This window comes from Pleurodeles waltl, chromosome 4_1 (genome assembly GCF_031143425.1).
Source record: "Pleurodeles waltl isolate 20211129_DDA chromosome 4_1, aPleWal1.hap1.20221129, whole genome shotgun sequence".
NCBI lineage: Eukaryota > Metazoa > Chordata > Amphibia > Caudata > Salamandridae > Pleurodeles > Pleurodeles waltl.
The window spans coordinates 834969127-834985945 of NC_090442.1; the positions used below are offsets into that span (position 1 = coordinate 834969127).

A 16819-nucleotide genomic window follows, 5' to 3' on the forward strand; every position below is an offset into this window, starting at 1 on the left:
TTTGTCTGGGCACGGTGTGGGCAACCGTCCTCAAAGCCATTGTAGAGTTGTGGGTCCTAGCCCCACATAGTATATAAACAGAGACACTGGTGGTATGGGTGTAGAACTGTTCCGGGGTTCATGCACCCAAACTCTTTTATTACAAGGGTGACCTGACTGGCGACGAAGTGATGGATGAATGTGGAGTGCTGCCTCGAGGGAGGGGCTGCCTCGTTATTTGTCCAGCCAGGCGGTACAGGTGGGAGGCTGAGGCTGTACTTAAAGCATGCTTCCTGTGGTTCTATCTGCCTTGGAGCGGTGGGGGGGGGGGGGGGGGTCCTCTTAAGTAATTACTGGCCCGAGGGCAAGGGCGGCAGGGGTAATGGCGTGTGCACATGTGTTGCACTAAGCACGTTATTCCTGCTCTGATGCAGCTTTTATGTGCCTTTTTTATGTGTAATGTAGGAAAGGTTTGGACTGCTGCAGCTATGCCACATCTTTGTTTTGTGTAAGAGAAGCCTGCGCTGCAACCTAATCTGCTTGTGGTGTTGACAATTTCACTGATGTTGCTCATACTGTATACTTGCTGTGCTGCTAAGCAAGCTGGACGTGATCTGCTTAGGAAGGCTTCGCTGGTAGATCAGCTGTGTATGAGACGCTTGCCCCGTTGCACTCTATGCTACTTCTGTGTGAGCGGAGTTTGCCACGGTGCACCTCGTTAGTTTTGTGTTTCTTATTTTAAGTATTTAAATTGCACTTCAGCGAATGAAAAAACACGGTGTCTGGCGCCACCTCGCGGTATGGCCAGAAAACTTGCTCGTCTATTGTGAAGTTGGCAGGCCTGCTTGTAAATTACAATTACATGGAATTCTCATTGCCGGTCTAATTTCCAACGTGACTGGCCTAAAGGTAGGGTGACCATGCGTCCCGGATTTGCCGGGACAGTCCTTGTTTTTCACTTGCTGTCCCGGCAGATTTTGGCAAATTTGGCTTATGTCACGGTTTTTAGAGGGGGGCGACTGAAAACAGTGGAAGGCCCTTTTTTGATGTTCTAAAGATGTGGTAGTTAGCAGATGTTATAAGTAAGCAATGTAATTAACAGGTATGATGCTGGTTTTCAAAATTACTTATTTATTTTCCTAGTGCCTCTTCTTAAGTTGATGAGAGCTGTCATTCAGGGGTGCTCCGTTGACGTAAAATTGTAGTCCTTCTTCTATTTTTGCAAAATGTCCCGGTTTTTTTGTTCTCAAGATCCGGGCGCTTCTTGAGCCAAACTGGTCTTCCCAGCTCCCCGAGCTTTTGTGTGGTTCATTTACAAATGTATGTATTGGCCCTGGTCACTCTGGGTATTTGTAAAGGGAGGAGAGTCAATAGGGATGTCTTTCTAACACAGCTTTGCATTCAATGGATTTGGTGCTAGTGTCTCTGTTCATGCTGGACCTGGACCGATGGAGAAAGAAACCAGCGAACCATCTCAAAGCAGTTTTAAGTCAAGCAACAAGACCCCGGCATGAGCTGGAGACCCGCAGTCGGATGTCAGTTCTCGTCCTCCCACGTAGGCAGCATTGTGTACCCTGTAATAGGGGTACAACAGTGACGCTAGGACATGTGCCAAGTATTCCGTCTGGGGCAAGGTTAGCGATTCTCAGAGTATTGTAAAGTTTGTAATGTGGCAGTGCTTGAAATTGAAATATAGAGATGCAGGTCCGCACTCCCTAGAGTACCTGTTTGTTCCTGAGAAGTACTGATACTCTCTCATTAAATGTATTGCAGTGGTGATGAGAAGTGCAGGTGCTCTCCCTTTCAAATTCAAGAGATGCAGGTATTCACTACCTGACAGTATCTGCCCTTTTAAAACCATGTAGGGTAGCTAGGAAACATGTGGCAAAGATTTAAAGAACCCAAGTGCAATCATAGCATTTCAGGGTACAGTTATGTTCAACAACAGTGACAGCTGAAGTAATCAAAGTTAACGCAGGAAAGCAGTCTAAGTTTATTTCCATTTTTTTATTTGACATGCTAACCAGGGATAAACAACGTGTTACTGAGATGTTACTGTCCTTAGGGAGAAGTATTAGTAGTGGCAATATATGTTGTTGTCTCAGTACAGTCATATCCAAGGGAAAGATAACAAGCATTTGCAATGCAACGGGTCTCGCGTTTGTTCATGTTAGAGCTGATAGCGTTGTAAACTCCTAACCCAACTTTTCACCTATCGGCAAAAGTGCATTTATGTACATAACCCGAAAAAGTGCAATTAACTATGTAAAGCGCTCGACTTCTGCCAAGCGAAATCGCGCTAGTATATTAGAGAAAAAGTAGTCCACGAGCCGGACAGAAAACAGTGAGCCTTGCATGTTTTCTGTACTTGGTCGATGCGCTCGAGGAGAGCTAACCACCGGAAAAGGCATGACCTCTGCATGCCTTCGACTAATAAAAACAAGCAGATTTTATTAGGCAGGCCCACGAACCAATGAAAAACACTGACGTGACGTTGACAGGACTCCGAGCCCTTTTCTAAACACTAAAGCACCTCGCTGTGATACGCAAGCACAAGCGCATGCAACGCAGGCTCGACCCTAAATAGTGGGGGATGTTTTTTTTTTTTTTTTTTTTTTTTTTTTTTCAGCTTTATAGAAAATTATACGCGAACATTCTATTTAAAATTAAATTTACAGTGAAAATCATGCTATAAATTAATACAGAGCATCGGGCAAGACTGCGCACAAACAACAAAATAAGGGTTAAAAGGGCTCTTTAATAGAACAAGTCTGGCAAATTATAAAACATTTTCAGCAAAATGACTTACAAAACTAACCAACATCACTAATACATGGGAAAAAAACACCTAATGCCCAACCCCTTCCTTCTAATAAATCTTACCCCACAGAGATTACTCTTCCTATCCCAACACTGTACCAAAATAACCTGTACCCCTCTGCCCTGCTCTCCACCGAGAGTTGTTACCCTTGGCCCTCCATCCCTTTGGTCCTTACTCATTTTCCCTGACCTCTCCTTGCTCTGCTTTCGGACCCCCCCCTTCCTCTCCAAAAAATGCCTTTTAATCTGCACCAATGCCAGACCTGCCTTCCAGCGGCAAAAAACAACAACCTTCTCAAGACCTGCCATATGAAAGCACAAGAATGACATTACATCAAAGAACTTCATGACCCCAGAAAGCTAACTAAAACAGAAAGAAAGGGGGAGGGAGGTAGGGATGACAGCAACTACCACATCCTAAACCTGGGTGTGACCACGGCCAATGAGGCCGTCCACACCCTCCCCACCCTTAAAAAGCCCTTACTCGGCCCCACCCACTAATACCTAAGCCACCAATCTGTCCCCTGGAGCATTGCCGAAATGCACATCCATGCCCGAATAGCCCGGGGGGAGACGGCATGCAAACAACAATGCTCACACAATGTAAGGGGTAAAAGGCCACTTTAATAGAACAGGTCTGGCAAATTATAAAACAATCTCAGCGAAATGCCTAACAGAACTAAACAACCTCATAAATACATGCAAAAAACACCTAACATCCAACCCCTGCTTTCTAATTAATCTTACCGCCTAGAGATGACCCTTCCCATCCCAACCTTTTACCAAAACTCCTGTATCCCTGTGCCCTGCTCTCCACCTCACGTTACTACCCTTGGCCCTCCATCCCTTTGGTCCTTGATCAATACCCCTGACCTCTCCTTGCTCTGCTTTGGGACCCCGCTTCCCATCTAAAAAATGCACTTTAACCTGCCACCCAGAAAAACCTGCAGGCATTTTCCTGCCCCACCAAGATTAAACCTATAATAACAAAACCCACCAAAGTTAGTCCCAGAACCTTTCACCCAAAAGGTCAGCAATCTTGAGTCTCAATTCAGTTAAATACAACTCATTGCCTAATAACAATAAATGCACTCAATCCTCACACAAAAGGGAGACATCAGCCTGCACTATCTTCTTATGTGTCGGAACTGAAAATCTAATGACTTACAAAACCTCTCATCTCCCTATTGACTTTCTTTCTTTGCTTCTCTATAGCCCAGGATTCTTTGCACATCGCCAATATCTTCTAGACACTAACGCCATCCATAAAATGTGTACCTGCCCATCTCTAAGTCCATCTTCATCGCTTTCAGCAACCCCATGCCAGGTAATAGCACCAGATCATTCTCCCGAGATGCACCACAAACAAATCTGGACAAAAAACTGCTGATAATTTCTTTGAGAGTACACCTAGTAACTCAGTGTCTCATGCCACTCCTACCCCCGCCCCCACCAAACCAATACACAAAAACTCCATCCAGTCCCAACTGGTGGCCAAAATGTCTTGACTGCATGCTCCGCTGCCCAACGGACGAACGAGTTCCCAACTGTCCACACCGTGGAAATGCTGCTGCTGGGACCTGCCACACAACCTAAGAAAAAAAGCAAAAGTACCAAAGAACATATAACTTACAACCACAAGAGAGTCCATCCTACCAGCCATCAAGCAAACTGCAGCGAGCATAGTGTTTATAACATTGTGACCTCCATCAACCCATGTTTATGAAACCAGTATCAGAAGTGCCCTGCAGTCTGGCTTCCATAGCTGCTCCTATATAAAAGGAATTTGTTCCATAATCTCTAGCGAAAATCTCCAACTTACCATGCACCATCCTCAATATGGTTAATACCTGGAAATATGTCAGTTTAGACCCATTTCCATGAATGAAAATGACACGCACCTTGAGGAAGAAAATCTTCAAAACAACACCAACAACTCACAAGACACATCAGAGGTGCAGCCGGCTTCAGCAGCACTTCTTAAGCCCTACCTAACTGATCCGCTTTGGACCATATTAACCATACTTTGATCCCTCTTAACACACCGGAACATTAGAATACAGCAAGCCCTCTCTATCCCTTATACTCAACAATTCAGATATACAAAAAGCCCAGTGGAACAACCAAACGACAGAGGAAAAAAAAGCAACCTCCCAAGGGAAAAACAAATATCATCCAATTCACCAATGATAGCCCGCAATAAATTAACAGAAATTGGTCTTCTCCTGTCCACATGTGCCCCATCCTCCCTCGCTCATCCCACCCCAATTCTTTTACAAATCTCTCCCTCCATAGGATCATAGCTTCAAAAATACTTACTGTAATAAGATGTCCCAGACATCTTACCCAGTATAGTCACAGCTAACAAGTCTGCCTCAATCTGCAGCACTATAAAAGGTGCTGCATCCTCCCTTCTGTGCAACAAAGCCAATGGGCCATCAACTCCCCTGTAAGCACCAAATTGAACAAAATCAAACCAGGCCTGCCCATAACTTCTGTGAGTTGACACTGCTGTAGATTGCTGAATCAAGTGTAACATCCTCATTCTCTCAGCAACCACAGATCCTGCCGCATCCCCATCTTATGCCCATCTTATGAGCACCCATTTCTGGTGCCAGCCCACAGAATCCCTGACACTGTGAATGAGAGAGTGCATCAGAAAAATCATTATTCACCTCAGGGACGTGTTTGGCCTTGAACATAATTTTAAACTTCAAGCATCCCAGGAGAAAAATCCTCCAGAGCCCCAAAACTTTCTCATCCCGTGCTTTCTATGAATTCATCAAATTGACCACAGTTTGATTATCTACATGAAATACCACACCTGTCAGCCAGCGTCTTACTCCATAACACCAAGGCCACAACCAAAGGAAAAACTCTAAAAAGGCAATACGGTGTGTAGCAAGCTGGCCTGGTGTGTGGTGGACACCTATGGTGTTTGCACCTTATACCAGGCCCAGATTAGTGAGATAGTGTCTAGGAAGCCAGGACTCTCTAGTGGTAGCTATGGTGAACAGCCAAGTCTTATCTAGGAGGAGTGTAAAGCGCTTGCAGTACCACAGTAGTCACACAGTAACTTATCTCAAATTAAAGGAACCACACAGTGTTGCAAAAATAAGGGTACTTTATTACAGTAACACTGAACTAGCTTACTTATAGACAGACCTCCAACTGAAGGCAAGTACACACTATACATACACAGTAAGTATTAGGAATTAGCATAGAAAAAGAACAAGCACTGGCAAGAAATAGAAAATAGCTTGCGCCCTACAGGGGGGCCAGGCCATACATTCAAATAGTGGAAGTAAGGTCCCTCACCTAAGGATGTGGAATAGTTAGGAAGGAGCTGGGAGAACTTGGGGCCCCAAAAGGTGAGTACCTAGATGACCCTCAGTGACCAGGTGAACACAGGTAAGTTACTTGGTCTTCCCAGAGACTAACAAGGGGATTTGGAAAAGGAAGATTGCAAGAACAGGACCAGTCCAGTGGAACCCAATAGTGGATTCAAGATAAAAAGGACCTGCAAAAGAAGGGAACAGAGTCCAGTCCATGCAGGAGTGTCCAGGTGGGGCAGGAGCCACTACCCACCCTTCTGAGAATGAAGATCCAGGTCGATGATGGAAGATGAGGATAAGCTGTGGAGCCCAGGAGCTGTGGAGAGGTCCTTGGAGTCATGCAGAATATGTCCACATTGGTCACCAGGTCACAGTCGGGTCAGTGGTCAGGAGGACCACCAACAAGCCTTGGCAAACACAAATCTGGGCAGAAGAGAATTTGCAGAGAAGAATCAACATCCAGGGTACTTGACCCTTCGAGGGGGGTCCGGGCTGACCCTCAGCAGTTGGGAGATCTAGAAAAAGCATTTGTAACCCCCATAGTCAACCCAATGGCAGCAGGCACAGCAAGTTGCAGTGAGGCCCAGTCAGCACACCTGGAGAGGAGTCCCACATCACTAGGGCAGCGGAGGAGAGACTGTCCTTGCAAGGATGAAGTGCTGAAGGCCGGGGCTACTTGGAGACTGAAAAACCGTCAGAGCAGGAGTCAACAAGCCTTTGCTGCAAGAGTCGTGGTGCACAGGGATTCTGTCCTGCAAGGAGAGGCAAGGACTCATCATCTCCCAAGTCAGACAGAAGGCAGAGAGGACCACTCCGAACTACCACCTGTGTTGGAGGCTCCACACAGTTCCTGTGGAGAGCAGATCCCAGCAGCCGGTCATCGTTGCCTTAGGTGCCTGCAGATGCAGGGGAGTGACTCCTTCACTCCAAAGGAGATTCCCTCTTACTTCTTTGGTGCAGCTGAAGTCTTGCCAACCCCAGAGGATGCACAGCCATGGAAATGTTGAAGTTGCTGGAAGGAGCCGGGGAAACAATGTTGCAAGGCGAAATCGTCTCAGGAGTTGCAGGCTTGTTTGGCTCCTGCGAAGTCCAGCAGCGGTTCTGGTGGCCTGGAGCAGAAGAGGTTGTTGCAGAGGAGTCCTGGTGGAGTCTTGTATGCCAAATCTGGGGACCCACCCACAAGGGAGTCCCTAAATAGCCCTAACAGGAGGTTTGGTCACTCTGCAGGGTGACCACCTATCAGAGGGGGGCTCTGCCATCAGTCACCTATCCTGACCAACCAGATGCTCCCAGCGGCCTCTGCTTATCTTGTTTCCAAGATGGCAGAATCAAGTGACGACCTGGAGGAGCTATGGGAACCCCCTATGGGGTGGTGATAGACAGGGGAGTGATCACTCCCCTTTTCTTTGTGTGGTTTTGCACTAGAACAGGGACTGGTGCACATCAGATTATGCAAGGAGGGCAGCAAATGTGTCCTTCAAAGCAAGCCAGTAGCATGGAGAGGCTACCCCTCCCCAGCCTTGTAACACCTATTTCCCAGGGGGAGGGTGCTGCATCCCCTCTCCTACAGGAAATCCTTTCTTCTACCTTCCCCTGCTTCAGCTGGTCAAGCAACAGGAGGGCAGAAACCTGTTTGAGGGGCTGTAGCAGGGGGGGCTGCCCGCAAACCCTGGAAGACTGGTAGGCGCAATGCTTGGTAGGGGGGGGGTCCTCTAAGGAGCCCTCAGAGTGCATGGAATCATTCCAATACTGGCATTAGTATTGGGGTATGATTCTGGCACATTTGATAGCAAACATGCCTAGGTTTGGACTTAGCATTATGTAGCTGGATCATAGGAAACAGTGGCCTGTACACAGGTAAAATGGCTTCCCGCAGTTATGAAGTCCAGTGCATTGGAACTGGAGTTCATAGGGGCACCTCTGCCCATGCAGGGGTACCCTTGCACACAAGAACCTGCACCCTGCCCGTTAGGCTGAAAGGGCCTACCTTGGGGCTGACTTACAGTGACCTGGTGTAGTGACCAGCAGTGAAAAGGGTGCATGCACCTTTTTACGCAGGCTGCAATGGCAGGCCTGCAGACACAGTTTGCATGGGCTCCCATGGGTGGCATAATACATGCTGTAGCCCATGGGGGACCCCTGGTATACCAATGCCCTGGGTACCTAAGTACCATATACTAGGAAATTACGGGTTATACCAGTATGTTATGGGGTGTAAAGGGTACCAAAGCAACCAAATTTCAGGGAGAGAGCACAATCACTGGGGTCCTGGTTAGCAGGATCCCAGTAAAAACAGTCTAAGCACACTGATAAATAGGCAAAAAGTGTGGGTAACCATGCAAGAAGAATGACTTTTCTACACTGTGCTTTGCAGACTTCCAAGCTGCTGGCCAATCTTCTGCCTCCAAGTGGCTATCCCAAAAGATGCCAAAACCGTACGCTCCTGGCACATCAGAAAAAACTTGCATTTGCCACAACCAGTCCTCATTCAAGCTCCACATAGTCACACCATTGAAATCCTTAAGAAAGGAAATCCGCATCTTGAGATCAGCACGAATGCTAGCACATAATGTTATCCTATGATTGGGTAACACTGCTCCCTTTTCTGCAAATCCAAGGCAGCTGAAAAAAGTATGTCCCACTCTTACTATTCAACAAGCAAAATTCAAATGACCCAAAAAGACATTGAACCTGTCCCGCAACTCCAACTTAGCTTTATTCATAGCCTCCTTCAACAAGAAAATCAACTTCTGTGCTTTGTCTGCAGGTAAATGTACCTCTGTCACCCGGGAATCCAACTCTATCCCTAAGAAATTAACACAGGTGCTAGGGCCCTCAGTCTTTTCCGGAGCCAATGGAATACCCAACTCTTCCATGGATGTCTTAAAAAGCTCCAGCACTCACATTCACCAGAAACATCTTTTCTAACTAGAAGGAAATCATCTAAATAGTTTATAACTTAACGCACACCACTCCTGAACTGAAAAAAACACTGTAGAACATACTAAGAATTTCAAACAATGAACATGATACTGGGCAACCCATGTGCAACACCCCCCACTCCGAATGGACTGACTTGCCATGCCCACTGAGCGCCTCCAAAACAGTGGACCTAAGGCTGTCCCCCCCTCACCTCCCACAGTCTGAGCAGTCATGCCTAAATTTACGTCGAAGGCATGCACATGCCCCTCTTTTGAATGACCAGCACGACCCATTTTGGGGAAATTGCCCTCTCCCGAAAACGCCCCCACCCCAAATTGGGTGGGACACCCCTGAAAGGGCTTGTATTGCAATGGGCAAACCACTAGCAGTATGAACCAGAGAAACATTCTTAGCGGTGCGCAACCATTGCAGCCATAGCTCATTATCAATCCCCCCACTCTTTATCAGGATTAACTGCTAATCTGGCACGAAACTCTTATCATACCAAAACTAACCAAAACTCCCATAATCCATATGCACTCTCCGCACCACTTCCATATAGTTGAAAAAAGCAATACATCACTTTGGATGTCACTCACAATACACACTAGTGAAAATGAAAAAGGCAGAAGTCCAATTCTTTGTAGTGGTGGGAAACTTAGACCTACATGCCAACTCCCTCTCTTAACCTTTTGAACGGAGGGTTCTCTTGACCTTCTCTGTGTAACAGCTTGTGAAAACATCCACAAATTCCCCTTTACAAATCCTGTCCTTCATCTGCTGAGGGGGATGCGCTCCCAAAGGCATGGACACTCCCATGTAAGGCTATTTTTTATTTTTAACACTACCCTCCCCATCCACCTGCCTCATTCTTACCCGACTTCACTGCCAGTGGTCAACACTGTATCCCCTACTTTCTTACCATCATTCTTCATTGTGTTAGAATTATCAGCCTTATCCTCCTCAGTGACCATTTGTGTAACCATATCCTTACCTTCATTATCACTCTTGTCCTGCGATGTGATCCAGTGGCAGCCGGCAGCTTTAGGAGGGAGGGAGGGGGGCGGGCGGGATGCGCTCTCTCACACACACACTCATTCTTTCACACACAGACACACACACACACACGCACGCACCTCCATTAACACTCATACCATTCAAACATGCACGCATGCACCAAACATTCATTTTAAAACATTACACACACTCGTTCTTTTACACACGCACGCACATCCATTAACAACATTCATACCATTCAAACATGCATACACGCACCAAACATTCATTTTAAAACATCACACACATACACCCACACACACACACTTACCTTCAGCTTCCAGGTCCCAGGAGGGTTGGGACTGCTGCCTTCTCTCATTGGCTGACCTAGGAAGGCAGCTGTCACAGCCTCGTCACAGAGTGGGATGGGGTCAGTGAGACTGCTGACTCCACCCCACTCTGTGACGAAGTGTCACTGATTGACACGCGCCCTGGGCACTTCAGGGCTTAAACAGGGAGAGTGTCAATTGGTGACGCTTTCCTCGTCACCTAGGGGAGGGCCTTGAGGCACCTTTGCCGAGCCAAGGAGGTCACGCCCATAGGAGCTGTGACCTCCTCAGCCCAGCAAAGTTCCGCTCAGGCAGCCAGGAGTGTGTGCAAATTGCACATGTCTGCTCCTGGTTGCCTGAGCTGAACATGGAGAGTGTCTGTCAGGCTGACCTTTGTTCAGCCTGACAGACACTCTTAATGAGAGGCAAAAGGTGGGGTGGGCGTGGCCCCTCCACCCTAAAGGACAGGCCGCCACTGACGTGATCTTAGTCGGACTATTTCCCACATCCACAGATAGCACTATCAAAACTTTAGTTCCTTTCACCACCTTAATATCTCCCCAAACCACCCTTAGCTTACCTCTAGGTACTAATTGACGCTGTTATTGAATCCTCTTTGCCTTCTTTACTTCCCCCACTGCTTGCTGTACAGGTTTCTGTACCATCGTCGATCACCACCTTTTCCTCCACAATTTCACCTTCCTCCAAAAAACCCTTCTCGTCATAATCCAAATTGTTCCCATCACACCCTGCTAAAACCACAAACCCAGCAGCAACCCAGCAAGTGCTTGACTGCTCTCCGTCGCCCCCCCCCCACCGTCTGGCTCCAAAACACACAGGGGAATCTCCCATGATGTCAAGCAAGTTGCCCTGGACCCTGCTGTCACTTCAGAGCTGCGCCTAGACGGTGCTCTAGCCCCAACTAGTACCTGCACAGCACTGGCACATAGCATATTGCATCAGTAGAGGCCATTCTCCTCAGAGCCGCCCAGCCCAAAGGAGTTGTGTTAGCGCGTTGGACCTTAATAAGTAAACTTACTAGGAGATGCAAAAAGGTCAATGAACCCTTTGACTTGCTTCTAGGTTTTCCCACCATATAATCCTGCACATGCACAAATCAATAACCAATAACAATCAATGACATTCGTAATCAATAGAAGTCAGTAATTGTCACGCACCATGACCTTGCAGTCATGAATAACCACACATTTATGTAAAAGTTAGAAAGTTTACTTCCCTATGTTAACAATGCTAATGTCACATAACTCATTCTCAAAATCAAATGATTAACATACAGAAACACTGGCTGACCAAAGCGGCGAAAGAATCGCAACCTAATCAAAGTTTGAGCTAATGCACATTCTAAGTTTAAAGTACAAATTAATAACAAGAATAACTCCACAAACAATATTACATGCATTTAGATTCAGCAAAGAAAAGACTTCAAATGTTATTACAGGTATGGAACTTCATTAGTGAGGACACTAACTTACATCGGATTAGAATAGCATGTTTGGGCCCCATGCAAAACAATTTAGTCAACCCAAATTTGGAAAACATCTAACTAAGACTCTATCAAAATAGCGGTTGGTACCTAGAAACAAAAGCAAAGAGACATAGCAAACAGTACCATAGTCAGTATACCTATCCTCAGTTTGGATCAGCAAGCTGTGACAGTCTTTGTCCTCAGGACATCAGTTTGGTGTGCTAGGCATCAGGATTTAGCATCAAAGTTCAGAAAAGGCAAAGTATCTTTAAATAATAAAATTAAGCATGTCTCTTTTCTAGACAGAAAAAAGTGCAAAATGGTGTCTTCTTCTCAGTGCAGTCTGGCTGTTAGATTTCCTAAAACTACTTCCCAAGTCCCTACTGGTCAGGGGATAACATCTTTACATTCAGGGCAATGAAACTAAAACTTCAAATCTATAATTTTACAAGTACATGGTTCACATGTTGATGATTGGCTCTCATCTCTCCCGTTCTCGCCATTGCGCTCATCAGGTAACAATATTGTTGCAGCTTATACTGCAGTCAGTATGTTCATTGTCCTCTCCTGGGAAAGTCAGTCTCACGCACATTACATTAAACATTGTTGCACTAGCAAATACATCATCTCCTAGCAAGCAGTTCTCATAGGAAAGACTTTTTAGCTATGAGCATTTGGTCAGCACAGTCGAAAATCTTAATTTAATTTTCTAAGCAGACATTTTAGAAGTCGAATAAGAAATACAGCTTGACATGAGGCCGTGCAACTAGGCCAACACCTTGCTAAGTTAAAAGCCTTACGATTAATAAAGCTAATATATCATGCATAACCCTCAATATGACATATTACTACATTAATCAAACATAAGCTCAACATTTCATATTAATAATCCATTAATAAGTACACTTCGTGAACATTGGCAGCCCCTCTGGTGGGCGCCTCTTCGAATGCATGCATTATGTTTCCCTACGTTAAGTTTTCTATGCAATATCAACACTCAAAATACATGAAAATTCATTATTAATTTCATTAAAACTTCTGCATTAACAGTTGTCACACCCCAGGTGCCCATGATCCACCCTTGACTGCAAAACTTCATTAAAATCTGCCAAAGACATATACTCTCTACAACGACATAAGGCAATTCCCCAACTCTAGGTTCCAAAATTCCACCAGAACTACCTGCAATCTCACTAATTCCTAAAATCCCAATTTGATCATCGGCCTCCTGAAGAGAACCATTATCCACTGCCCAGCTCTGAACTTTGTTAATCATAGGGCTAACCCAGCTAGGAACCACTTGCTGGGCAGATTTCGACACCTCTCCAGCCTGAATTGCTGCCACAAAACATTTTGCACCACTTCCAGGTGTTTCTCCATGCTGATATCATCATCCAAGTCTGCTACAATGACTGGATCAATAGAAACCATAGGCGTGGCCATCTTGGCGGGCACTCCATGCGCCCTTTCTTCTAATGCCCCCAGTAAAGGCCAATCACCTGCCAACACATCACAGGCTCTCAAGTCCTGGGACGACTCCTTGAGGACGTGCTCAATCCCTGATAGCGTACGTGCGCTGCTGTGCTGAGGGCTAATACCCTGAAACCTGTCCCAGGATGCTTGTTTACATTGTTCAGCATTCCGTCCATCATCTGTTCTTTTTGCATTCACCCAGTAATGGCCAATCACCTGCCAGCACGTCACAGGCCCTCACTGCTGGGGTAAACATGCCACCGCAGCATCTGACAGAGAACCCCTTGCCCGCCCACTGACATGCTCCTTGAGCAGCATGCCTGACCTACAAGCACAGCGCAGTCTTCCTCTCTTCACAGGGAGCCCGCTCCCTGACAACAACATGAAATCGGACGCACTAGGAGCTTCTACAAATTGCTGCCCAGCAGGTAAGGAAAGCGCCCTCCTCCCTGACATGCTTTTTTGTTTAAATTTCATGGGCTTTTCCGATGGTGACCTACAAGCCAAGACTGCAGCGGCCACGCCCTCCGCAGACACCCTTTTATGGCATTTCAATCCTACTCCCGCCTGTTCGAAGACCCCTTCCTGCAGCAAATCTTCCCTTCCTTGCTCCTGCAATACTTTTAGAGCCTGCACCACTGTATTACCAGCCATATTGCCAAATAACAAAAAGCACAATATACAGCCAAATCTACCTTTAAAACTACTCCGGCCTACCTCCACTAGCACGATGACTGCAACTACCATGCCCTAAACCTGAGTGTGACAACGGTCAAGGAGACCACCCACACCCTTCCCACTCTTCAAAAGCCCTTGCTCAGCCCCACCCACTAATATCTAAGCTACCAGTCAGTCCCCTGGAGCATTGCTGGGACACACCACCATGCCAGACTAGCCCGGGGGACACACCCCCAAAGGTCCTATTTAGTAAATAAAACAAAAATATTAAGATCTAAAAGATTCTAAACCAAAATACAATAGATTAAAGCAAGAATACTGTAGGAAAGCTTAGAAATGGAGGCTGATTTTAAATATCAACCTTAAATGCAAAGGCAAAAACATTCAATTGTGTGCATTGAAGCTGATCTGGGGGCTTGATGAGCAGGGGAGCGATCAACGTAGGAGGTGAGGATTTTTCCACAGAAGACAAGTACTTCTACAACTAGATGTCATGACAAGTAACTGAAAAGGGGTCATGGTGTGACGTTGTTAATCTAGATTTCATAACGAAAAGATTCATTTGTAGATTGAGTTTGAAACGAGATATTGATTCGCGTTTTGCCTAGAGACTTTCAAAGCATGGGTTACAAAAGACACTGTATTTTCCTGCCTTCTTTAGGTGGAACGCCAACAAATCAGGAAGCTGTCACATCCGGCCAGCACACCACCAGAAGCAAGGGTTCCAACCTGGGCACCACCCGCAAGGCAGATGCAGGAGGACGTGTAGCAGTCACAAATAATCCTCCCACTGCTGACGAAACTGAACAACTGCGCAGTATTGAACACAAGGAATATTTTGGGGGTACATGCGCTAATATTTAAATGCGATGTCAATAAAATATTTTATTTTAGTTTTTCGTAACGTTTGATAATTAAGTTATTTTAGTTACGTTCCTAATGAGTATAACCCCCCTTTCTATATATTAGGGTTTGTAGCTGATGTTCACAGTTGTTACCTAGACAGTGATTTTGCAAATGAGAACTTTAAATGTTTTAATACCTTTGGAAGAGCTGTCCTGCTTTTGAAGGGCTATCGGTACAAAGGGTCCTGCCCTAGAAAGCGTGCCGTGAAGCTACAAAAAAATGATTAATAATGAGTACAAATACCTGGAAACATTCTACCAGTTACTTTTTAAGCATGTAGAACTATAGGCGAGACATCCATCTGCCTGCTGCTGTGCCCCTAGAAATTTCACCTGTCTGCAGCCCATTTTCAAACGATGCTGAGTTAGGGTCTTTACATTTATCCACAAAATCTCCCCAAATCCCACCTTGCTGTGCAGCCCCAGTGGTAATACATCATACCCCTTGTAATGGAAGCCCACCCAATGCTACCGAAACCCTTACCAGCTTCAGCCAGGGCACAACATCAAATTATAAAGGGAGGCCAATCGAGCTCTTTTACTATGACAGTAGCCACATACAGTCGCCTCTTTTAGGTATAGCGACCTCCACTCTATACACTGCAGGCCACACAGTGGGGAAAAAAATCCATCGAGCCCTGGAAGAAGTGATGCACTGGCTAATGTATCAGTGTTTGCGAACCTGTGAGTAGAGCTATTCTTCCGGCACACATTTACTCATCCATCTACCTTGTAAGTGACTCATGATGCTGATATTTTTGAACCTGTCCCCAGAGGGATCGTTTCCATTAGAATCATAACTACTTCCCTTTCCTCACTGAAGCTTAGGCTCCACCAGTGCGCTTCACAGCATGAGAATCCAGCATCGGTTGATCCAAGTGGACAATAAGAGCCTTCATCATGACCCTGATCTGTTCCTTTTGTGGCCCTTCTAGCTCCGTCAAACGGAGTGCTGGGCGTGAAATGGAAGCCTCTTGCTGAAGAAGCACTGGGTTTTAGTCTCCCTGGCTCTCTCCCACACTGTAAAATGTGCAAAATCAAACACACACTCTCCCACACACACACTCTCCCACACACACACACACTCCCACACACACACACTCTCCCACACACACACACACTCTCCCACACACACACACTCTCCCACACACACACACTCTCCCCCACACACACACTCTCCCCCACACACACACTCTCCCACACACACACACTCTCCCCAATGCACACACTCTCTCCAATGCGCACACTCTCTCCAATGCGCACACTCTCTCCAATGCGCACACTCTCTCCAATGCGCACACTCTCTCCAATGCGCACACTCTCCCCAATGCGCACACTCTCCCCAATGCGCACACTCTCCCCAATGCGCACACTCTCCCCAATGCGCACACTCTCCCCAATGCGCACACTCTCCCCAATGCGCACACTCTCCCCAATGCACACACACTCCCCACCACACACACTCTCCCCACCACACACACTCCCTCCACCACACACTCCGCCACACACACAGACTCTCCTCCCTCTGTATTTCTAAGCTCAATAAAAACACTTCTTGTTTCCATCTGGGTATGCTAAATGTTACTATAAATTGTCAACAGCCTGGGCTTGGTAAGCTTACCTGATGATTCCATGACATCAGGGACACCGCGTTTCAGGTCTGGATATTTCTTTTCCAACATTATTTTCTGCTGTTTTAACTTGACTTTTTAAAGGAAAGCCCAGAACTGGAATGCATTCCTCTTACAACCTAAGGCTTCGGGCTGATGATTCACTTCTCAAAAAACGTGACCAACAAGTGTGTGATATTTGTTATAACTGTTCTTTCATTATCTGAAAATGTTGTCGATACACAGGATATAGGTACTTTTTTTTTTTTTTTTTAAGATACAGTTG

The 16819-nt window shown here is 46.1% G+C and overlaps 1 protein-coding gene across 1 annotated transcript in view; it reads left to right on the forward strand.

Annotated features, from left to right (window-relative positions):
* LOC138288591 (uncharacterized) overlaps positions 1 to 16819 on the forward strand; it is a 300606-nt gene that overhangs the window by 104074 nt on the left and 179713 nt on the right. Inside the window, exon 6 of the mRNA XM_069230091.1 lies at positions 14680 to 14862. Within this exon, the coding sequence (XP_069086192.1) occupies positions 14680 to 14862 (183 nt within the window). The remainder of the gene's footprint in view (positions 1 to 14679; positions 14863 to 16819) is intronic.